The sequence below is a fragment of the Alligator mississippiensis genome, chromosome 5 (genome assembly GCF_030867095.1).
Source record: "Alligator mississippiensis isolate rAllMis1 chromosome 5, rAllMis1, whole genome shotgun sequence".
Lineage (NCBI taxonomy): Eukaryota > Metazoa > Chordata > Crocodylia > Alligatoridae > Alligator > Alligator mississippiensis.
Window position 1 is genome coordinate 1,143,367 of NC_081828.1, and position 24,495 is coordinate 1,167,861.

General features: G+C 46.7%; 1 protein-coding gene across 12 annotated transcripts in view; it reads left to right on the forward strand.

The window, feature by feature from the left end:
* ST3GAL3 (ST3 beta-galactoside alpha-2,3-sialyltransferase 3) overlaps positions 1 to 24,495 on the forward strand; it is a 267,669-nt gene that overhangs the window by 59,309 nt on the left and 183,865 nt on the right. For 7 of the 12 annotated variants that reach the window (XM_059727709.1, XM_059727708.1, XM_059727707.1 and 4 more), the window contains 2 exons: positions 17,354 to 17,401; positions 20,172 to 20,306. The exons of 2 other annotated variants lie outside the window; for them this stretch is intronic. In XM_059727709.1, coding sequence (XP_059583692.1) covers positions 17,354 to 17,401; positions 20,172 to 20,306 — 183 coding nt within the window. The remainder of the gene's footprint in view (positions 1 to 17,353; positions 17,402 to 20,171; positions 20,307 to 24,495) is intronic. 3 more of the 12 variants (XM_059727715.1, XM_059727713.1, XM_059727716.1) reach the window with 1 other exon arrangement.

Genomic DNA, 24,495 nt, shown 5'->3' on the forward strand with positions numbered 1-24,495 from the left:
CCTTGTGCTCCCGACTTGGCTGCTTCTCTGCACGGTGTGGTGGAGGAAGCCTCCCGGCCTCCAGCTAGCGTACAGCCGCAGAGCCTTGTGGAGAGCAGCGACTGCTCTATCCAGTGATCTTCCAGCACGAGCTTTGCACACGCTGTTTCAGTGGTCATTACAACAGAGATGAGTATGCAAAATAGGAAAGCGATTAATTTTATCTCTATCAAAAGGCCCTACTTAGGTTAGGTCAACAGCTCAGTAGTTTTTTTGGTAACCTGTGTAATCTACACTTAGAAACAGCAGTCATTAACAACTTGGTTTAGTTGCAACCTAATTTCTTCAAACATAGCCAATGCACAAGTTTTCAGTGAACTTTAAACTGTACAGAAAGTTGGTCTGTTTTTTGTTAAGGTTATTTTGGCAAAGAGAGGCTGATAGAGCTGCTAAATGTTTTAAAGGGTCCCGTTTCAGCTCCAAGTAATAGATTTATTTGTAAATAACGTGATCCTTTAGGAGATTAGACGCAAACCAGCTGAAGCCTGACTTCTTTGGCCACCACTGTTCCCTGCCAGCTTTCCAGATCTGCTTGGGTGCCCTCGATCTTGTCTTGTTTTTGGCCTATGGTAGGGGGTGGCCAGTCTGTGGCATGGGCATCCTCTGTGTGTGGCACATGGTACCAGGGATGAGAGAGGCAGTATAGTGGCAGTTGGGGCAGGAAAGAGAAAGCAGAGCAGCAGATCAGGCAGGGAAAGGGGACTGGAGTAGCACTTAGGGAGGATGCCAGGCTAATTTGTGGCATGCCTGCAAATTGGTCCCGACTGGTATAGGGAAAACATGGCTCTTTGGAGCTGGAGTAGACTGTTTTCATTAGAAATCCAGTTAGCTTCTTATGCAGCAAGACGTGTGTTATGTTTGGGAGGACAGTTTTGAACTCTTAGGGCCAAAAAGACAAAAGCCAAGCATGCTCTTGGCACTGCGTAAATAAATGCTATTTTCCATCAGTCTCGTCTGTGCAAACTCTCTGGCTTGTGCTAGATTGGTGTCTCACTCTGGTTAACTGTTCCCATTTGTGTTTGTCAACCTGCTCCGAATCATCCTGCAAAATTCTGATGCAGGAAAGTCCCTGCTGTGACGAGCAGTACTTGGGTCACGTGCATAGTATTGCTTCTCTGGATAGCTGGCAATTCACTGGCACCAGCTGCAGCAACTATCACGGGGAGATCACTTTTCCTGTTCCCCCAGTAATGGGGTGTCTTCAAGCAACTGTGCCATGCTTTGAGCAGTTCTTGACACCAAAACATCTTGAACTTCAAATACAGAGCTTTTATAATACCTCTGTTTTGGGGGGGAGGGAGCAGAAAACATCTTGGGCATTTGGTAAGATAGGAAATGGAAATGAAAGCCAGTGGAAAATTCTTAGAACTACAGAGCAGTGTTGTGAGCTGTGACTGAGGTCCAAACACAGAAGCTCTCTGTCTGAGAGAGCGGGTAGTGGTCACGCAAACAGCTTCATAATGCCGAACAGAGAAGGTTATGTAACAGAACTCCCAAGCTGTATTATTCTTGAAAGCAAACCACTTGAGAGTTCCTGGATACTGCATGATTATTCCGGCAATGCTTACGGCAACACTGATACCCATCTGAAGCCTTTGCCAGCTGGAACATGACAGCAAAATGCTTCCGTTATCATTTACTACTGAAGAAAAAGAAGTGGCCTCCCCTAGACTTATTTTTAAATGGCCATGCTCAGTGACTAGGAGTACGTTCTCTTGCTTTTAATGTGGCTTTTCACCATCAGCAGCTTGATGGAGAGTGACCAATGCTGATATGAGCATAGAAATGGGGAAAAGGCTTTATTACATGGCAAAGAACAGAGAGAATGGTTGTCTTTCCTATAATACAATAGCATGGGAATCCCTGATTAAAATTCAAAGGCAACACATTTGGAGCTGATGAAAAGTAATATTTAATAACTTTAATTAACACATGGCAACTATTGCTACATGATGTTATTGAGGCAGGTTATAATACTGAGTAGTATTCATTCATGGATCTAGAAGCTCTTTTCAGGAATGTGGCTTTGTGAATGTTATACATGCTGAGGTCAAGTGATTCTTTTTTCCCCATAGTTTGTGCAGTGAGCGATGGCAGAAAATCTCTGGGGACTACTTTAGTCCCCTAAACACTGGCCTATGCTGCCCCACTATCTTCTATAAGCTTATATATTTTTATTTATATGAATTGAGGCGCATCCACACAAGTTTCAGCTCGGATGAAATCAAATAGACTTTTCAACCTTTCATTCTGCAAATCATGAGTGGATCATCACGTGTCAGGAACCAGCTCTCCCCTTGCCCTGTTAGCTTTCATACTGGGAGCCATGAGCCTACTCTTGAAGCACCAGCCTCCCTCAAGATAGAAAGTCTTTCCCTATGGGCCAGTTATTCCATCATTTTTCCTGGCGGTGTGTTTTTTAACTCTTTAGAGCATATGGTACTGCTCATTGTCAGAGGCCAGATGCATAGAATCATATCATAGAATCCTAGAAGTCGGGTGGGAAGGGACCTTGTAGATCTTCAAGTCCGACCCCCGCCTGGGCAGGAGGGAAACTGGGCTCAAGTGACCCCAGTCAGGTAGGCATCGAGCCGCTTCTTAAAGACCCCCAGGGTAGGAGCCAGCACCACCTCCCTTGGAAGTAGTTTCCAAATCCTAGCCGCCCTGACTGTGAAGTAGTTCCTACGGATGTCTAATCTAAACCTACTCTCCAACAACTTGTGGCCGTTATTCCTTGTTATCCCGGGGGGCGCTAGGGGAAACAAGGTCTCCCCCAAAACCTTCTGGTCCCCCCTAGTGAGTTTATAGATGGTCACCAGGTCCCCCCTCAGCCTTCTCTTGTGAAGGCTGAACAGGTTCAGGTCCCGTAGCCTCTCATTGTAGGGTCTGCCCTGCTGTCCCCGGATCATGCGGGTGGCCTCCTCTGGACCCTCTCAATGTTGTCCACATCCCTCTTGAAGTGGGGTGCCCAGAACTGGAGGCAGTACTCCAGCTGTGGCCTGACCAGTGTCGCATAGAGGGGGGAGGATCACCTCCTTGGCCCTACTTGAGATGCACCTGTGGATGCACGATAGGGTCCGGTTGGCCCTGCCGACCGTGACCTCGCATTGTCGGCCCATGTTCATCTTGGAGTCAATGATGACTCCAAGATCCCTTTCTGCCTCCGTGCTCTCAAGAAGGGAATTTCCCATCTTACAAGTGTGCTGCTGGTTACTACTGCCCAAGTGCAGCACCCTGCAAGACAGTAGATCTCTGACCTAAGCAAATATGGGAGTTTCTAGGAGGAGACAATGAAATGGCAAGGGGGGAGACCAGAGGACTGGTGATGGAGGACAAAATAATTCTAAACCTAAATGCAGCACAGAATTTCTACATGTTTGTCATGGATGTGGTAGAGACTAAGTCTGCTCTTGCTTTCTTTCTAGGAGGAGGAAGAGAAGGAAGTTGTATTGAAATGATATTTAAATACTAAGGGAGTTGTTACGGAAGTTGAATTAAATATTAAGGAGAGTTGTTTTGGAAATTGAGTAGCTGAGAGGTGCATCCGTAACTTGGATAGCACGTCCTATCGGAAATGTTGTTTTCTTGGCTGAAACGCTTCTTTCCTGGTTAAACATGGTCTGAGATCCTGTTGACTGCCTACATTCTTACCGGCAGCATGAAACGTGCTGGGCAGAAGCTTTGGACAGGAAAATGGTCAAGAGCAAAGGGGCTGGTGAGAGCAGAGCGGAGAAGAAGCAGGATGGCGCTGTCACTTGGTGACAGTGAAGATTAGCCTTATGCTGAAGCCCGGAAGCCTTTTTCTTTCCCTGCTCCTGGCTGAAGTGGACAGCAGTCTTTCTGAAAGGAAACGAAGCCACCATGAGAACCGCTTTACCAAGTGGAGTGCTCCGGGAGTTGAACTGCCATCTCTGCACTCCCGGCAGTGCAGGGGAGGGAGTCCGTGGTAGGAGAGTCGAACTCCACTACAAATCAGTAAGGGGATGTCCTCGTGCTTGTTGCCTGATGGACCTTATTTGGATCTTAAGGCTCCTGGGTTTTTTTATCCCTTACAAATACATTAGAAAAAGTAATATGTATTTAATATTATTTTTGTCTATTCATTTCATACATAGATAAATTGGACAAGGCTCTCTTCACTGACTTTATGACTTTGCAGAAAACCAAAAACTTAATTTTGTTTCTTCACTTTTTGAAAAATTAGGATTTTTTAAAATTTGGCTTGATACTCAGCAAAAATATGTTCCTATCTGAGCCATGACTTACAGCTCCCCTTCCTCTTCACCCCACCCAGATCCCTAGTCTGTTTTCCAGTGTGGAAGTGGCCATGTGGTATTCCAGGCAGGTATTTCAATTTAACAAAACAGAAACACTATAATGGAAGCTCATTTTGAAGCGGTTTATTAAAGTAGAAAATCCAGAATTTATTGGAAATGATTTTTACAATCAGATGTTTCCTGTTGTTGGATTCTAAAGTGACTTTTTCCTCTTGTAAAGGGAATAAGAATGAACTTTCGGTTCAGTTCTCCTATCAGTTGGAGACGATACATGACTGCGTCTCCATTCACATGGTTCACTTGCCAAAAGCTTGCAGTCCCTCTGTTTCAGTTCTGCTGTCACCACGCACATCTGCGGTCAGGAGGTTGTGTGCGCACTGTATATGACCGGTTATATATTCATTCTCTTCCTAGCAATATTAAAAATGTTGGAATAAGTCAGCCATATAAATGCTCCTGAGGCTGCAGCTTCTTGTGGTGCCCAAGATGGGAGTACTGCTTGTAACTTTTAATTGTATGCAAGTTGAGAGGGAATGCTTAGTAAAGTAAAATCTTATATGCAATTCCTGTGACCCTTATGATAATAGGGCAGTGGTGCAGAACTAACATTGAACTAAATACCCAAACTTTATTATTAGTCAAAATTGCCCATTTATTCACCCTGTGCAACTTCTCCAGGGGTAGCAGTGGTGGGAGTGTAGATAAGATGCTTGCAACCATTGGTGTTAGACACAGCTAGCCCTGTCTGGAAAAAGGACCGCAAAAGTAAAAAACGAGTGAATGCTGCCATCGGGGCTAAAAGGGATAAAAAGGACTTTAACAATAAGCCAGGGGAGCTGCAACACTGTCCTGCAAATGGCATCCTCAGGATATTAGGAGCATGGCACTTGCACTGAGAACAGGTGAAAGGGTAACCCCCTTTCTAACCCTGTCTTTAACAAGAAAATGAAGTAAGGAGTGAAGGACGCCCTTAAGGGTAACACGAGTTACCCTTAAGTGCAGGTATAGATTTCATAGACATTCGGGCTGGAAGGGACCTCGGAAGATCATCGAGTCCAGCCCTCTGCCCCAGGGGCAGGAAGTCAGCTGGAGTCATAGGATCCCAGCAAGATAAGCATCCAGTTTCATCTTGAAGGTGTTCAATGTAGGTGCTTGAACCACCTCCGGCGGCAGGCTGTTCCAGACCTTGGGGGCTCGGACAGCAAAGAAGTTCTTCCTTATGTCCAGCCTGAAATGGTCTTGCAATAGTTTGTAACCGTTTGACCTCATCATCCCTTGGGGCGCTCTGGTGAACAGACGTTCCCCCAGATCCTGGTGGTCACCCTTGATAAACTTATAGGTGGCCATCAGATCACCCCTGAGCCTGCGCTTTTCCAGGCTGAAGAGTCCCAGCGCTCTCAGCCTGTTGTTGTAAGGTCTGTTTTCCTGACCTCTCATCATGCGCGTGGCTCTTCTCTGGACTCTCTCAAGCTTCTCCACATCCTTTTTGAATTGCTGAGCCCAAAACTGGACGCAGTACTCCAGCTGTGACCTCACTAAGGCCGAGTACAGGGGGAGAATGACGTCCCGGGATTTGCTTGAGAAGCATCTATGGATGCAAGCCAGCATTTTGGTTGCTTTACTAGCTGCAGCATAAATGCTTAAAAATATGAGTCATTCAAAATAATTTACATTTTGGAATATTTAGGGATGTGATAACTTTTTGGACGACAAAGAAGTGAAGAAAAGCCCGCTAGCTAACCCAGCTTGGCTTGTTCTTTACTATATTCATGTATATGCATGCTTATATATCCCTGTCTCCTACTTTTTGATGTATTGTGGACATTTTCAGTTGTAAGCCTTTGTGGTAGGAATTTTCTCTTGCCTACTTGTCACTGGTGACTGCTGTACTATTGTCTTCAGGCGTTACCTTCCTGCTGCTGCTGTTGCACAGCTGGGTGGGCTGTAGAAGGTTACAGAAAAATAGAGGTAATAAAAGAAAGAGAAACGAGACACTGGTAATCATTGACCTAGCTTCCATTTTCCGTAAAAAATTATTTTTGATATATTATACATACGCACTGTGTGTGTGTGTGTGTGTGTGTGTGTGTGTGTGTGTGTAATAAAAAATAAATAAAAACAAGGCCATATCTATGGAATATTGGAGCCATGAGTATAATCAGAGCAGTGTCTGCCCATTAATGATAAAAGTTGTATCAATTTCCAGCATAATCCTTGGTTTTCAGTGGTTATACCTTTCTTAAACTTTTTCATTTTTTGTGGTGAAACTTCCTATATTTGGTCTCTGCCTGAAGTGTGGTTTTTCTTTTGTAAAGTTTGAGCAAAACTGGTTCAGCTGTGGTGTCTGAGTTTGCAGAGAATGGAAAAATCAAATGTTATGGTCTTTAAAAAAAATCCACCCTTTATTTGAATACCTGCCATGTCTTGAAGATGGAAACTCAGATCTCTCCTCCGGCGCTGCTGAAACCCAAGGGGAAACTCCTAAAGGGCAGAGGACACTGGGGGCGACTGTCATAACGACTCCTGTCCTTGCCCCTCCCATGGCCCAGCTAAGATGAGTGGTATCCATTCCAAGATGCCAAACTGTCCATTATCTGCATGTGAAGAGACGTAATTGTTTTGGAAAATACCACCGAGGTAGTACGGTATTTGTGAGGTGCGAGCGTTTTGGGCAGTGCAGGGAAGGTGTGTGGCGTCCTCGCTCCAGGCAGCGTTGCCAGGAAGTAGCAGGAGATTGGAGGTGGCGCTAGCAGGAGAACCCTGGCAGAACCTGTTTTCATCATAGAAAGCAATTCCATTGACACTGAAAGACTTTGACCAGAATTTCATTTCAAAGAAGAAACGAATGAAGCTTTGACAATGTTGAAATGTGCTGTTTTGAATTTTTCGAATGTAATATTTTAATTTTTTTTGGAAACAAAAAAGATGATCTAATTTAATTAAACTTAAAATTCATATGGATTTTTTTCCCCTGAAATTTTCCTTTATAACACATTCCCTTTTATGCTCTGTTCCTAATTTGGGCAAAAACAGATTCTGAAACCTCACCATTTTCTGTGAAACAGAATTTTCATTTTCCGTTGTGGAAATGGAAATTTAAAACCTCCTTTGGACTTGATTGAACAAAAACACGTGTGAAAGGGTTATTTGTAGATGACTGAAATATGTTATAAAGCTTAAGCACATCTTTGTGAAATACACATAAAGTAAATGTGAGGCCACATGAGTTTGGAATAAAGTATTTGTTCTTGATCACCCTGAAGTCGTTAGGGTGGTGTTCGTGCCAATGGTACTGTGCTGCCTGTTTCCTTAGCTAGCTCTCTAACTCAGGGAAAACTGACCAGTATTTCAAAGTGACTGGAAAATAATAAATGCTTAATGACCTTAAATATGTGTTAGCTTTCCCCCTCAAACTCAAATGCAGCCTCCGCATTTTCCCATGAAGGAGCTGTGTCTTTGGGTCTGTGGGAGAGCTAGAGATGGACAGTAGTTCATTTGGAGAAGTGAGTCCCCACATACATGTCTTAACACAACTTTCCAGACACGTTTGTTCCATGGATTTTGTATTCACAGAACGTAATGTGATGTGTGTTTCTGCAAAAGCTTTTGGACAGTGTCTTGTGTCTTGGAGTTACTCTGTTAATGACTGCGGCATCTTCTTTGCGGTCTCATTTAACTCCTTCTTTAGCGGACATTCAGCCAGGGAGGTCTCCTGATGGCATGAAGAGCTGCCTCCTCTCAAACTTTCCCTGTGCTGGGACCTGTTACTTGTCTCCCGCGTCCCCAGCTCCTTTGCACCTGGTTCAGCTGCGTGGTGGTAATCCCTTTCCCTACCAGACAAGTTTGTTGTTGCTAGTGAATAGTCAGTACTTAATCCCTGTGTCTTCTGTAGCAGAACATTTGCTAAGAAAGTTCAAACGATTCTTCCCTAAGCCAGCTGTTGCTTATTTGGGCCCAGTGACTGATGATCAGTTGAGCCGACCCTTCTCCAGAGCCCAACAGAAAAGGTGAGGCCAGCGTTGTATGGCAGACGGTTCACTCTGTGTACAGCCTTGAGCTCACTTGAACTGAAAAAATTGACTTCTTATTCAATCACGCTGTCACTGGTAATGCCATCCCAAATTAAGGTAGCTGAGCGCTGCAAAATACTTCTGGTCTCTGATGAATGGGCATGCGGGAGTTTTGAGTAATGGTTACTGATGTGACCATCACTTTTTCCATACAAGAGCCTCAGGGAGAGCTGGAGAGAGGTGACATGCGTGCAAAGCCCTGTTGCCCTAACAGCGATCCCAAAGAAGGGTATGGCCCAAAATAAAAGTCTTCAAAGCTTATACCTCTCTAAAGGGATGTGCGTACCAGAAGGCAGTCCTGTGCTGCAGCGTACTGTTCGGAGTTTGGCTTGGTTTGTGGAGCACATTACTACACTGGTATGCGATATCCAGGCTGTGTTAAAACTTTATTATTAAACTCTTACAACTCCGTTGGGACTGATGGTTTGTGCATTGTGATTTCTTAGGACTATGTCCAAACCAACACACAGTCTTACTGCCTAAACGTGTGTGTGTGGAGGGGGGAGCAGAGGGTTGGGCGGTTGGTTTATTGCTGAAATCTGGTTCTGTTGATCTTTTTTTTCCCCCCTCGTTGGATCTGAAAAGTTATTACTTTCATCTCCTTTGGTTTCCAGTGGGATGAGGCAGTTTCCCAAACTGCTCTGAGGGAGAATACATAACAGGAACAGCAAGGAGTTGGGAAACCAGCTTCGCCAAGAGATTTCCAGTACAAGGTCTTAACTGAAACCGGGAAGCAGTGCTTTAGGAATAAGCAGCTGTTGCCTCTTGGGGAAGTGTGCCATACAGTCAGATTTGGCTGTACCTACTCAACTGTGCAGTTGTTCTCTGTACCCACCTTCTTTTCCCTTTGTGCTTCATTTCTTGCTGGGGTGGTATGGCTGGGAAGAGATGTGCAGCGTGTTTATACTCGCATGCATCTCATGACGGTTAGTGTACCAGTGACTTCGGGTGCAGGAGAAAATTCAGACTGAAGATGGAGAACAGCTGCTAGCCATCTTCTGCCTCTTGCTCAGAATGGATGCCTACTTAAGCTGAAATGTGAACAACTAACATTAACATTACTGCCTTAAATTGATTACCAGCAAGAGAGGACTTCAACTCAAACGTATTCGTATTCCCCACACACAATAAAAGCACAAATGGGGGAAGGGTTTCTCTAGATCAGGAGCACTCAGCTCCTGACCTGCGGGCCGGATTCTGCCCCTGGCACTGTCATATGGCCTGGGGGTCCTGTCTACTAGATTGGGTGATGCAGGGGCAGTGTGAGGCCTGGAACCCGATCCTAGCACATGGGCCAGCTGAGACCATGCGGAGTCCGATCCAGCCTGCAGACCATCCCTATGCCACTAGCTTGGCCTGCGGGGCCCAAAGGTTGAGCGCCAGTGCTCTGTGTAGAGTTTGAAGATGAAGATGCTTTGGTCCTGCCTCTAAGAAAAGGTGGAAAGACCAGAAAAGCACAGCAAAGGCAGCAAGGAAGCACCACGTGCTGCTTGAACAAGTTCTGGGGTCGTGGCCCTTAAAGAAGTCGAGAGCATCATGTCTTGAGCTGATGCTGGCTGAAGGGGCTGGTTTGCAAAGAAGCTGACTCGGGATGTTCTGGGAAGCGGGTTCTTGCAGACTGTTTGTGTAGACAGGATTGCTGCAGAGAAATACCTCCCTCCTTCAGCTTCTCCTCCTTCGGGGGGAAAACCCCATCACAGAACTGGATCGACTGGTCCTATCGAAAAGGGTAACATGCTTACCTAATCGTCTGCTTCATAATTTTGACCGTTTACTACAGAAGCTTACTAAAACTAGAGTCCAAAAGACCTGTTTTGGAACGGGCGCAGGTCACGGCTGATCAGTAATACAATTTAAATGAATTGAAGCCCTTGATATTTAAAATAGCGTGCAGACTTTTTGAGCTTCTTTCCCACCAGAGTAAATGCAGTTGTGCAGTCCAGATGGATTTTTATTTTTATTGGAATAAATTGAGGCTAGTAATCTGCTGCTTTAAAAAAAAAAAGTTGATACTAAAATGCAGCTTGTCTGAAAGCCAATAGACCTGCTCATTTTAGAAGTCACTTTTAATTCTGTTAAGCGAGCTGTTTCAGTAAGGACTCCAGTGGTTTTTTTCCCCCCAGATTCCCTGGCAGTCTCTTCAGACGGTCAAAAATTCAGTCTCCTCTTCTTATAGGGCTTTCCTGTCAACTCTAGCACTTAGGATGAATAGCCAACCTAGGGTAAACTTACAGTTCGGTACTATGGTTTAGCGAAAACTAACGTATATAGAGGAGAGCAGAAGGTAACATTCCCGGCTGCTAAGGCTTTGGTGAGATAATTTTTAAAGTACGTGTCCATCTCTGATGTCAAAAGGAAGCTGGAAAAATCGGGGAAGGTTAAAAAAGAAACACGGGAACAATTTGGGGTCTGGCAATTGGATCACGTCGTAGCAGCTGTCCAAGTGACAGAGGGTTAAATTGCAGCCCCTGGGCTCCTAGCCAGTCGCCACTGCCACATTGCTCTGACTGCAGCAGCCGCTGGGGTCTCTGGCCTCCCCTTCCCTCCAGCTTCCCCTTCCAGCCTCTACCCCAATACAGTCCATTGTGCCAGGGGAGCCCATGGCCCAGGACACCAGAGCCGAGGGTGAGGGGGATGCCCCTGAGCATGCAGTGCGGGGGTAGAGCACCCAGTTGCACAGCACAGCGGGTGGTGGGACACCTGGGCGTGCAGTGCAGTGCAGTGCAGTGCAGTGTGGGGGGTGCCCATTCACACAGTGCAGCGGGGGAGCACTTAGGTGTGCAGTGGAGCTGGGGCGGGTGGCACAGCGGGGGGGCAGTGGGATGCATGGCGCAGCTGGGGGAAGGTGTGCAGTCTATGGGGTGTTGCTTAGAAATTTGACAGCTCAGCATTACAGCAAGATTAAGGGTTGGGAGATGAAGCTAGACATAATTAGACCAGATGGAAGGGGCAGATCTTTATCAGGGAGGATAATGAATCATTGGAACAATTTACGAAGGAAAGCGGTGGCTGTTTTTTTCCTTGGAGACTGATTGTCTTTCTAAAAGCTGCGTTCTTGCTTCAGCACAAATGTCAGGGCTCGGTGTGAGCATTGCTGGACAAAGCTCTGTGGCCCGTGATGTGCCAGGGGTTGATAGTAAAAGTAATTCCTTCTGGTTTTAAAATCTATCTGCTAATTCTCACCTTGGATCTAAAATATTTTTGTATAAACTAGACTGTGAAGGAAGAGTAGCTACCACAGCTGAAGGCTTCTCTTTTTTTCCCAGGGCCACATCTGTAGCTTGCTGTGTAATGATGCTGATGAAACATCTGTAATGATGTTTGCATTTTTTTTCTTTCTTGGTGACCTTAACTCTGCCCCCCATGCCCTGTGGGGTAAGTTGGGGTGCCATAACCTTGGGTAGTAGTCCACACTACCCTCTGGACATATGCTGGCTGAAAAGCCCAAGTGCATGCACAGGAAGGAACTGCTGAACAGACTAGCTGGGCAACCGCTCATGGCACTGTGGGGAGCCTCCCTCTGCACCATGGCCGAACAGCGAGCCCGTGAGAGCCGTGGGGAGCACCTTTAGGCCTGGTGCTGCCCGCTCACCAGGCAGTCGAGTCTGGACAGAACTGGTGGCTGCCAGACAGCCAAGTATCGACTGAGGACTTACCGTTGGATTGGCTGCAGGGCTGCCAAGCATCGCTTGTTCTCCTAATTGCAGTGCAGGTTGTGAGGTAGGAGCTACCGGGCAAAACGATACAGCCGGCATTTGTGGGCCCTCTGCTAGCGTGCCACAGTGGGTCCTTCTGGCCCTCAAAGGTGTGAAGCTTTTAAATGAGGGCTGTGAGTGCAATCCAGACTCCTTGATGTCACATGTCTGCTGGCATTTCTTTTTTCTTACTTATTGACTTATTTATCTGCTGCTCTTCCCAACAAATGCTCAGGGCGGCTCACGGGAAGAGAACAGGATCATTTGTAATGTAGGAGAATAGCGAGAGAACAAAATGGAGCTGGGGAGTGACTCCTGAGAGCAGCTTCCCATGCACGTTTTGCCAGGCAGACTTGGCCTGCCGTTGGTCCTTTCAGGAGGTTGCTCGTGGTTGACCTGAGGGATCGTGATGGAGCATATGGGGCAAAACGGTCCCTTAGGTACTCACGCTCCCAGCCAGTGTCTGAAGATCTAGTGAAATTGCCTTCCTGAAAGAGGAGGTAGGAATGAAAGATGCTGCTAGAAGGAGGAGGAATGTTTAGAGATGTTTAGGATTTTTTGGTTTGAATTTCACACCTTTTAAACTCCCAATATCTCATTAACAGTATGAGCAATGGGATGCTTTTGTTAAATCCACCACCCTGGCCTCTTCAGTTAAGGTATCTGAGGGCCAGATAGACTCTTTGACCTCAAGGGGTGTCTGTAGACATGCAGGGATGCTGCTCCGACATGCTGTAATTACAACATGTTGGAGCAGACTCGATTAATTATTACACTTACAATTAATTAGCACACTCCAGCAGCATCTGTATCATGTGTATTCAGCGGCCCATGCTTCAAAATGGCGGCAGGGGTACTTTAACTGAAGCCTATCGATCTTTAGTTTCAAAAGCGCTCCTGCTGCCATTTTGAAGCACAGGATGCTGAATACACGAAACACTGCAGATGCTTTCATTAGAGCAACTCCAAGAGGTGCCATGTCTTGTCATCCTGTTCAGACATGTAACAAATAGGGGTGCACCAATAAAGGTTTTTTTGGCTGATACCAATGGCTGATTATTAACCAGCCATGTCAGCCAGTACTGATCTGATTGCTGATATGCAGCACGCCAGCTTGGAGAGCAGCGCCCTGCTGGTAAGCCTGGGAGGGGGATGGGGTGGGGGGGAGGGAAAGGGCATGGGGGTGCAGATCGAGGTCCCCATGGTGGGGGGGAGCGGGGCAGGGGAAGGGGCAGGCGATGCCCAGCTGGGATGGGGCATGGGACAGAGCCGCGGGTGGCTCATCCGGAGGGCGGCAGTTGGGGGAGCAGCTCCCACTGCTGCATGCAACCCTGGGGGAGGCATAGGGGGCATGTGCCCCCTGGATTTGTGCATGGGGCGAGGGCAGGCTGTGTGCTCGGGACTGGGGACTGTGCTGGCCTCTTCCGGGCAGGGGCAGTCGGGGTCTGCAGGGACAGGGCAGGCATGTGTCTCACCTTAGCCAGCCTAGCTGTCCTACCACATTGCACTTATTGAAAACTAAGGCAAAGTTTTTGTTTAGTTTTTTGGGGCCCTACCTAGATTATTTTTGCTTTCCATCCTATTCTCGCTGCATAGAAGTCGTATTTCCTTTTCCCTAGTTCTTTTTCCTGTTATGGCTAAAGAACCATTTGCTGTTGTTTTCATTTCCTTTCCAAGATCTCACTCACTTCAGCATCACCTTGATCGAGTGAGTGATCAGAAATAAAAGACCGATTGTTCAGGTGCAAACAAGCGTGACTGGATTATGTTTGTACCATGAGGACAGAAAAAAGTTCAAACCAGGTTATATATACTTGGTGTTCTTAGAGGGCCAGTTTGTCAAAACAGTTATGATTGTGAGCTAAATCATGGGAAATTCTCGAGAACAAAAAGCCACAATTGAAAATGTGTGTAAGGTTAAATTGGCAAAGACAAAACAATGTGGTTTGGAGAAAAAGTGAAAGCAGGTATGAAAAAGAACCGTTTGGAAAATAGCATTTGGTAGCAACAAATAGAAATTAAAAGCAAGGAAATGTAGAAAACAGGTAATAGGTGCAAACGAGATTCCTATAAACATCAGAGCTAAGGAGAGTAAGGAAGAATTTAAATATTTGGGAACAAAAGAAATCCAAATAATGGCATCAATAACACTGTCAGTTTTGAGGCAGGAAAAGCAGAAGTGTTCAATAAATGTTTCCTTTCTTTATTTGGGGAAGAAGATATATTCATAATAGATGAAACTTTCCATTCCAGCAGTAACTCAGGAGGATGTTAAGCAGCAGCTGTAACAGCAGGTAGATATTTTTAAATCAGCAGATCTGGATAACTTAGATGCAAGAGTTTTGGAAGAGCTGGTCGAGCAGTTCTCTGGACCATAAGGCCATGTCCAAACAAGCGCGGCTGTGTGGTATGTGGTGCCAGACACGTCTGTGGTGCCGCACACTGCACCTTCACTTGTTCTCCATGCTGCAAGGAAGCACAGAGGGTTTTTTTGATCTCTGGATATCCAGGGGTCAAAAAAACCTGTGGGGGAAAAGAACGTGGAGCGGTGCATGCGGAGGGAGTATGCACCACCCAGAGCCAGACCTGGCTGGTCGGAGCCACACTCAGCTGCTGGCCAGGCTCTGTGCAGCAGGAGTGATGGGGCTGCAGCCCCGGGAGGCCCCCAGGACCCCAGGTAAGGCTGCTGGGTCCAGGCTAGTACTGGCCCCAGCCTCCCCTACCTCACCTGGGGTAACTTGCCGCGCACCAGAGCGCACATGGTACAGGTGTTCCCTGGAGGTGACCAGCAGTGGCACACGGTGTACTGCCACTAGTTGTCCCCGGGGAGCCAAACATCCACGCATGTCTAGACACGGCCTGAATGTCTATTTTTCACAACTCTTGAAGCACCGGGGACATGCTTGCATGCTATAAGGCCTTGGGTTGGTACCACAAGGTATTTTGCTAAAGTAATGAGAATGGAAAATCAACATGGCACGCATTAATGGTATTGAGCACTGGTTAACTGAGGTCTTAAAATGTAACTGTAAACAGGGAATCATTACTGAGCAGTTGTGTTTCTAATGGAGTCTTGCAGGCCTTGGTTTTTGGCCCCATACATTTTAACATTTTGAAGATAAGGGAAATATAAGGTTGTTGTAATGAACTTTGCAGATGGCACACAGATCGGTGTATAATGAAGGAGCTGGTCTCTGATAACGATCGGGGTCACCTGCCAAGCTGGGCAGAAATAAGCAACGTACATGTGTCTTTGTGGCCAAATGTAAAGTCAGTTCAGAATCAAGAACAGAAATGGGAAACCTTCCTGAGCAGCAGCAACTCTGGAAAGGTCTTCTGGGATCACCACAGCCGGTCAGCTGAGTACAGGCTCCTATTGGGGTGCTGTAACCAAAAGAGCTTGAGTGATTTCTCAGCGCTTAAACAGGGGACAGTGTTGCAGGAGCAGGGGGGCTCTGCTCCTTCTGCATTTGGCACTGGTACAGTCACTCCTGGAGTGGTGCTTTCCATCCTGATGGCAGCATTTACAAAGTGTTATTGAAAAATTGGAAACGCTCCAGAGAAGGGTCACAAAAATAACTAAACATTTGGAAATTTGATGTCTAGTGAGAGCCTGGAGAAGCTCAACCTAACCAGCTTGTTAAAAAGAAGGTTAACAGGCAACTTGCTTGTAATCTATAAAAAACCTATGTGAGGAGCAAAAAATTGATGACAGTGGGTGTTTCAATCTAGCAAACAGGTGTAGCAAATTGGAACGGCTGGAAGGTGAAGCCTCACAAGCTAAGGAGGCTAGAAAGAAATTGCAGCGTTTTCACACTGAGCAGAATGAACCATGAAATCAACTTTTTTCTTTGTCAATCTAGATCAGGAGTAGACAGACAGCCTTTCTTGGCTGCCGGCCAGAATGACCCAGCCCAGGTCAGAGGTGGGCAGGTGCTAGGATCCGCCTGCCACTGCTGCTTGTTTCCACGGTGGCATGAGGAGAAGCCCCCTGCCATTGCATACTGTGATGTGGCCAAAACCCCACGTCCAACGGCTCCATGGGCTGGGTCTGGCCCACAGGCCAACAGACTGATTGATTTTTTCTCTAAAGCAGTGGTTTTCAATCTTTTCTTTTTATTTGTGGACCCCTAAAATATTTAAAATGGAGGTGTGGACCCCTTTTAATGATAAGCGTGGGTATTCACATACTTTTGATTTACTATATTCATCTTTTGCAGACCCCTTAGATTGTGCAGACCCCCAGGTTGAAAACTACTGCGCTAGAGTATAATTCTTATTTGAAGTTGAGAATAATTCCAAGACATGCCATATAGACTGCCTCATGTAGGCGGTCAGATGAAATGATCAAAATGGCCTCTTTTGGACTTGCCTATGAAAGGTAATTAGGGAAAGAGCTAATTTTTAATGCATCCTTTGCAGGGCTAATGTTCGGGGCAGACGTACAGATTTCATTCTGAAATCTTGCGTCTCAAACATGCCCCAATCATTTGACATCGCTTAACAATTCTTTGTTTTTATCATTTTGGATTCTAGAGGGGGCTTCAATTTGCTGATGCTCATGCGTGTGCATGCATGCAGACATGTGATCAGATGGTCTTTCTCCTGGAGAGAATCAGCAGTAAAATCTTTTGGATGATAATGAGGATGGCAAGCGGCAGACCGTGCTTGGGGTTCTGCCACTTCCCAGCTTGTGTGACGCTGGGTGCATTCGCTCGTCATCACTGCCTTTTTGGGCTCTGCCCAGTTGAACAATGAATAAGATCCCTATGCGCGTGTGCATTTCTATTTGTTTGGTTTCATTGTCATAAATCTGTGAGTTAATCGCCCTCTGAGGTATCCTGGATATTGCAACACCCTGCTTTTGCTAGATGCCTGTTCACCTTATTCAGCATGTCTGGGTGGCAAAGAGGTGAATATTCCTTCTGGTGAAACAATAGCAAAATTCAAGAAACATATTTTGTAATTCCTTTGCCGTGTAATGGTGTTGCAGGTATTGCTCCGCGTGACTGCTTTGGGAGACAGGTGCAAGATTTTCCTAGTCTTGCCTTTGCTGCCATAGGTGGGGCACAGGTCCCACACTGATATAACCCAGCATTCTCTGACATTAAGGGCTCATTCACATGCATGCATAGCTCAGTAAAATGCGATGGTAATGTCTGGAGCTCACTGCTGCTATATGATAAAATAGGAAGAGGAAAGAGAAGCCTCTTATGTGCTAATAATGGATTGATTCAAAAGGGGAAAATGAACTTGTACTCTTGTGTTACAGATTCAATGGTTCTTTCCTTTGACTCCGTTGGACATACAATAGGCTCAGGTACAACACCCCCTTCCTCCCTCTCTATCTCCCTCCTTAAAAGGCTTCTTTTTAATTAGGCTTGGTAGCCATGTTGGGAGGCAGATAACAGATCTGCCTGCAAATCGACCATCTAGCCAAACTGCATAAATGCACCCCCTTGGGGTAAGAATTGGGACTATTAAGAGTCATAGTGTGGTATAAAAATGAAATGTGGGACCTCCTAGAGCATGGCCAGGCAGGGGACTTGAGCAGAAAGGACTCAGTTTGTGGCCCTTTTCTCATGTGAAAGGCACCAAGGCAGCTGTTCCACTCTCCTAGGGGAGAGTCTCAGCTCTCTGGGGGACGCGGATAAGGAAAGGAGGCAGGCAGGGAATATTTTATGGTTTCACAGGTAGGGCTCTCATCTCTTTTCCTGGGTGGGCTAAAAGGCAGAGGCATAGGGAACACTTCCAGTGCCCGGGGCCCAGTGGAGTGGGCGGAGGGCATGGTGCTGACCACTGGAGAGCAGTGGTGATGGGGGAAAGTGAAGTCTTACAGGCTGGGCTCTCCCCACTTGATGGCAGCTGCTTCTGCTGTGGCTGCACCTGCAGCAGTGCAGATTTGTACTGCTGCAACTGAGAAACAGGCGCTAGCTAGTGTGGGCTCCTGTCCTGAGGGCCTGCTCTCTCCCCGCTCCACCTCCCAGGCACTGGGCTGTGCCTCCAGCGGCCCAGCCGCCTGGGTGAGGGCAGGGGTGGTATCATTCCACCCCTCTCCGCCCAGGTACACTGCTGTACCTGCCCCTTCTACAGCAGGGCAGAGCTGCACCTGTCATGGCTAAGATTCCCGGGGCAATGGGCACCCCCTGCCCCCAGAGTCAGCACCCGGGGCTGGTGCCCCATGCACCCCACCTTAGTTAGGCAGCTGCTAAAAGGAATTGATGATGAGCCCAAGGGGTGCCTGCTGGACATCTGGTTAGGGCCTTTGGTGCTACTGAGCCAAGTATCAAAACTGCAAGGTTCTTTGGTGCTTGGACCACTGGAGGGGACTAGTGGCCATCTGCAGCACAAGGGGCATTTTTACACGTGCAAGCGCCGCAGTGCCAGGTGCTTTGACGAGCGCCCGGTGCTGCATCGCTTGCAGTTGTATAAGCGGTGAAATGTGTGTCAGCACACAGAAAATGCCAGTGGCGTGCTTTTGAACTAAAACACATAGAAAGTGTTGTAGTTCAAAAGTGCTCTGCTGCCGTTTTCTGTGTGCTGATGCTCGTTTTGCCACTTACACAAGTGCACGTGGCGCAGCTCAATTTGCATCAGCTCGCATGTGGAGCAGACCCCATTAATCCAGTCTGGTCCGAAGCGGCAGATCTCTAGCGCGTCACGGGACTGCAGCTAGAGCACGCTGTGCTGCAGCAGACGTGCTTCTTTACGGTGACTGCAGCATGAGACGGTTCAATGCACATGCACAACTATGGACGTGGAGTAAAGGGCCTGTAGCCCTAGCTCCTGAAATGAAAGGGTAAAAACTGGTTTTAAACATAGACATGAAGTGGGCCTAAAACGTAAGTCCCTTTATTTTACCTTTTAAAAACCTGACCTATTTACCTTTCCCTTTCAAAAATGGAAGCTGCTCCTGGATCTCTCTTGCTTATTAGTCTTTCCTCTCAGGTGGGTAGGAATAGTTTGCTGCCTTCCAACATGGCACCTATCTTCTGCCTGCACGATAATGAGAGAGCCTGCTGCCTGTCTCTTAACAGCGAAGCTTGTAGAGAACTCTGATTTACTAACCCCAGCCTTAGTAGCACTTAGCTCCTTTATAAGTCCTAATCGCTTTCTGCTGTCCTTGCTTCACTCTCTAGAATGTTTTTCTGAACTGATCTGTCAAGAGCGCATGATCTGATTCAGCGACAGCTCACGGTGCCTGGTGCTGAGTGCAGAATGGAAACGGCACCAAGGTTTTGGTAAAATGGGGGGGTTCTGCTAACCCTATTCTTCCTAACTAACTTCCAGAGCTTCCTCTCCTGCTGAATGAAGTGTCTCTAATTCTCTTGAGTGGGAGGGAATGAAAAAGGCTTGAAGTATATGAAATCTCTGGGCAAATTCAGGCTGCAGAATTTGATTTCCATTACAGCCGTGCTGGACCACAGTGATATAATTAATACCAGAATCTGGTCCAGAGCGAGGCTTTTAAATTTTTCTAACTAAATGACATTGTCTAATCTTTGTTTAGCTGCTTACTCATTTTAAAGCACAGATTGGCTTCTGGCTAACTTCACACTAGGGGTATCTTTCTAGAAGCCTGAAAAGTTGCTCATAAATACTGAGTTATGCTTTTATCACTAGAACGATATATTACAATCAGAGAGAAAACATAATTAAGAATTTGATTTGGAAAAAAAACCAAACCCAAGTTCAACTGTTCTGGCTCTTTGAAAATCCTGCTGTTGGGACCGGTGAACAAGGTTAATGTAAGCAGACCAGCTGTCTGGACCTGGTCTTTGGAAGCTGGTTCCTGACCCTGACATGCTACCTCTCAGGGGCGCATGCAGTTCTGAAGAGCACAGTAATACATATCCTTTTTCTAAACCCATCTGCCTCAAAAATCCTGTTTCTCCATCCTTATGAAGCAACTCACTCTTTGGGGAGAGAGGCTCAGAAATACCCAAGAGATTCATGTGCTAAATTGCCTTTGTGTTAAGCACCTTGGATTTATTATGCTGCAAATTTTAGCCTGCTTTGAACTGCAGCATATAATAAAACATCAAGCCTGGTATCTGCCCAACTGAGGGACAGCTTTCCTTGTTAAACAGGAAGGAGAGAGAGAAAAACTGTGACTCTCGTGCTTCCGCCGTCCAACCCATCACACCCTGCTGCAGACCCAGGAACAGACAGAGCCCAGAAAGAAACCAAAGAACCCATGGCTGCTGCGGGCCCAGCCATTCCCAGTAGGTGCTTTTTCAGGTCGGGGTGCGAAAGGGGCAAAAGTGTTCGAATTGCATAAATACTTAGTTTACTGAGCTACCGAAGATGAAATAGCTGCCAATTACTAACGCGAGAAGTATAAGGAATAAAGCAGAACTGGAAGTCAGATGCTTAATCCAAATGATGACTGATTTGGCATGAGAGAGACTGGCAGGATAGTTCATGTGACTTGAATATTGCTATGGAAAGGTACAGCTGGAAGGAGAGGCAGGGAGGAGATTTTCTCTTCTATATCAAAAATGAATGTGTTTTCTCTGAGCTTCAGAATGTAGTGGGGGAGACCTGGTGACATTCTCTGTGTAAAGATGAAAGGGAGAAAGAAGAAGGGCAGTGCCACGGCAGGAGTTTGCTGTAGACCACCAACCACAAAGGGCAGGTGGATACAGCTTTTTTTCTTTTGAGCAACTAACTGACTGATCCAAGGCACGGGGGTTGGTGGTAATGGGAGACTTCACCCAGACGTCTGCTAGGAAAGTAATACCACAGGACACAGACTGTCCAGGGTGTTCTTGGAAGGTGCCAGGGATAACTTTTTAAAGTGGAGGGTGGACAAAGCAACGGGGATTGACGAGAGCCACTTCCACATAGTGACCCTTGGTAGCCTCTCTGAGAGCCAAGAGCTCCTGCACCGGCAAAAACACCAAGGTGCACAAAGATAAAGATACGGAGACCATTTTTGTCATGTAGAAGAAGGACAAAGCAACCAGAAGGGCAACATTTCTAGATTTGATTCCGCCCAGAAACAGCTCGAGAATGGGAAGATGGAAGACAACTTAGGTGATTCTTAGGCAAGAAAGGAAGGAAAACAGAATAAAGGAAATTAACTTCAGGAAAACAGACTTTGGTAACACAGAATTGATGGGCAAGATCCAATGGGACACAAAGTCCAAGGGTGAAGGGAATTCAGGAGAACTCCCAGTTTCTTAAAGAAACAGCAGTTCACGCTTGTGCCCTCAGTACCGCAGGGTGAAGACAGGATAGGAAATGCAGTAAGAGAACACAAGTGCCAGACTGCTCACACCAGGGGTCCACCTAGCCCAGGGTCGTGTCTCTGACAGTGGCACGTGCTAATGCTTCCCGTGTACCACAAGTGATACGGGCAGCCTGTGTATGGCACGCAGCAGGCTGGGGAGAGGTCAGGGAGCAGAGCAGCAGATCAGGCAGTGAGTACAGGGCAGGGAGCCAAAAGTGGAGCAGGAGCTGGGGCAGGGGAAGGGAATTGGAGTGGCACTCAGGGAGGGCACAAAGCTAGTTTGTGGTATGCCTGCCTGTAAGGTTGCCTCCCCTTCATATGAACAGGGTGTATATGGAGTGGTCTGTCCTCCGTTGTCCTCTTCCTGGCATCCGCTGTCATTGGTTTAGAGATCCATCCCTGACTGTTTTGTTTAATGGCCATTAGTGGATCTATCATCCATGAATTTCTCTAGTCCCTTTTTCGACCTGGCTATACTCTGTGCTTCTACACCCCCTGTGGTAAGGAGTGCCACGAGTTAATGACACGCTGCATAAAAACGACTTGCTCTTGTTACTTTTAAACCTGTCTGTCTCTGCAGCAACGTTGTTTGCTAGACTATGGCCTCTGCAGTGACCTGAGCTCAGTGAGGAGTTATGTAACCGGTGCAAACTAGCTCCAATTACTAAAGCTGAATTTAAAGGAAAAGTACGAGTAGGTAAGAACACAAGCAGAAATGCCAAGGCACAAAATGAGATGCAAATAACAAGTGAAAGAAGTGGAACACGAAAACATTCTGTAAGTACATTTGTATTCGAAGGAAGCCCAAGGAAAGAGTCGGCCCACCACTCAGTGAGGATAGAAAACTAATTAGACTATGCTGATAATGCCAAAGTCTTCAGTGCCCCTTTTTGCTTCGGTCCTGTGATCAGATGGCTAACATAATTAGCGCTGGTGACAAGGGAATAGGAATTAAAGCTAGAACAGGGAAGGAATAGGTTTGAGACTTCTTAAATGTTCATTGGGTCCAAGTGCTTTGAAAACTTCATCCTAGAAAACTGTCTGAAGCAGTCTCAGAGCTATTAATGATTCTGTGAGAACTCATGGACAATATGTTCAGAAAGCCTGGAAAAGAGAAGCATAATGCCTGTCTTTTAAGAAAGGAGGACCCAGAGAACTATACACAAGCCTGTCTGACTTCAGTTTCTTGGAACCATGCTGGAATAAACAACCAACTAGTCAATTTGTAAGTACATGGAAGATGATAAAAGTGATAAGCAGCAGCTGACATGAATTTATACAGAACAGATCATGTCAAACAAACCTAGTCTACTTTTGTCTCCTTCTTCAAGAAAGGGGGCAAGTCCGTGTGTGGGAACTATCGAGACACTGCCCTCCTCTCTGTTGCCGGGAAGGTTCTTACTCTCATCCTCTTGTGTCGCCTCCTCCCCCTTCCTTCCACAATCCCAGTGTGGCTTCAGACCATCTCCGGGTACCACCGACATGATTTATGTTGCATGACAGACCCAGGAGAAGTGTAGAGAACAACACCAGGAGCTGTTTATGGCATTCATTAACCTAACCAAGGCTTTCAACACCATCAGTTGTGAAGCCTTATGGAAGGGGCTGGCTAGGTTTGGTTGTCCACTGAAGTTCATCGGTGTCCTCAGGCTACTTCATGACGGGATGGCCGTCACAGCCCTTTGCAACGAGTCAGAGACAGACCTGCTTACCATCCATACTGGTGTCAAGCCGGGCTGCGTCATCACCCCAACCCTTTTTTCCATCTATTTTATTGTGCTTTTGATCCTCGTCTGTGACCGCCTTCCTCCCGGAATTGAGGTTGAGTATTGAATGGACGGTCAGCTTTTCAACCTGTGGCGCCTTCACAGCAAGACGAAAGTTGTCAAGACCTTCAGTGCCCTGACAATGGTGTTATCCTCGGGCAAACACAGGCTGATCTGCAGTCCACCCTTGCCCTTTTTTCAGGTGCCTATCACAGCCTCGGACTCTCCCTTTAATATTGGGAAGACCAAGGTGCCCCAGCACACTACCCGCCTCCCCCCACAAATTCCCATTGGTGGAAAACCCCTGGAAAATGTTGAGCATTTTCCATACCTCTCCCTGGGAGCCACCTCTCCTAGTCAGTCAGTCTTGATGTAGAAATTGAACATAGGATTCACTTATCCTTCGGCAAGCTGCTTCGCTATGTCTTTGCCAATTGAGTTCTGCAGATGGAAACTAACATCCTGGTCTACGGTGCTGTGCTTATCCCCACACTCCTCTATGGGTGTGAGACATGGGTGACATACTGAAGCCATCTGAAGCGCCTGGAGTGATTCCAACAGTGTTGCCTCAGGAAGATCCTTTGCATTACATGGGAAGACCACTGCAGCAATGCCAGCATCCTTTTTGCAGGCAACGTAACCAGCATTGAGGCTAAATATGAAACATCACCTCTTCTGGGTTGGCCATTGTGTGTAGATGGCTGACACTTGTTTCCCAAAGCAAGTCCTCTTCTCTCAACTCAGTCCATGGTAAGAGGACCCACAGAGGACAGAGAAAACACTACAGGGACACCCTGAAAGCATACCATAAGAAGGGTGGCATCAATCTTTCAAACTGGGAAATGCTGGCTGGTAACAGGTCTCAATGGTGCTTTGTCATGCATCAAGCTACAGCCCACTTCGCAGAGAACCATCTTGCTCAGGAAGCCAAAAAATGGCAGAGGAGGAAGGAAAGTGCACAACATCCTGGCCAACAGCTGTGCTCCTGCCCCCAAGGCACCACCTGTCATATCTGTGGAAAAACTTGCAGAGCATGGATTGGACTCCTCAGCCATCTGAAAACTCACTAATAATCCTTTCCCCCCGCCGCCCCCGGCAGACATCATCCTCACATCGAGGGACAGCTGAAGAAGAAGAAGACCTCTGTGACAGGGTAATGGTTCTTGTGGACAGGGGAGAAGCAGTGGGTCTGATGTCTTGACTTTAGTGATGCTTTGATGCAATTTCACGTGACATTTGCATGAGGAACCTAGCGAACCTAGTAAAATATAATCTAGATGAAACTCCTGTAAGGTGAGTGCACAACTGGCTGGAGAACAATATACAAAGAGTACTTATCCTTTCTGCGAGCTGGGAAAGATGCAGGGGCTCTGCGGTATCTGGTCCCGTTCAGTATTTTCATCACTGACGTGG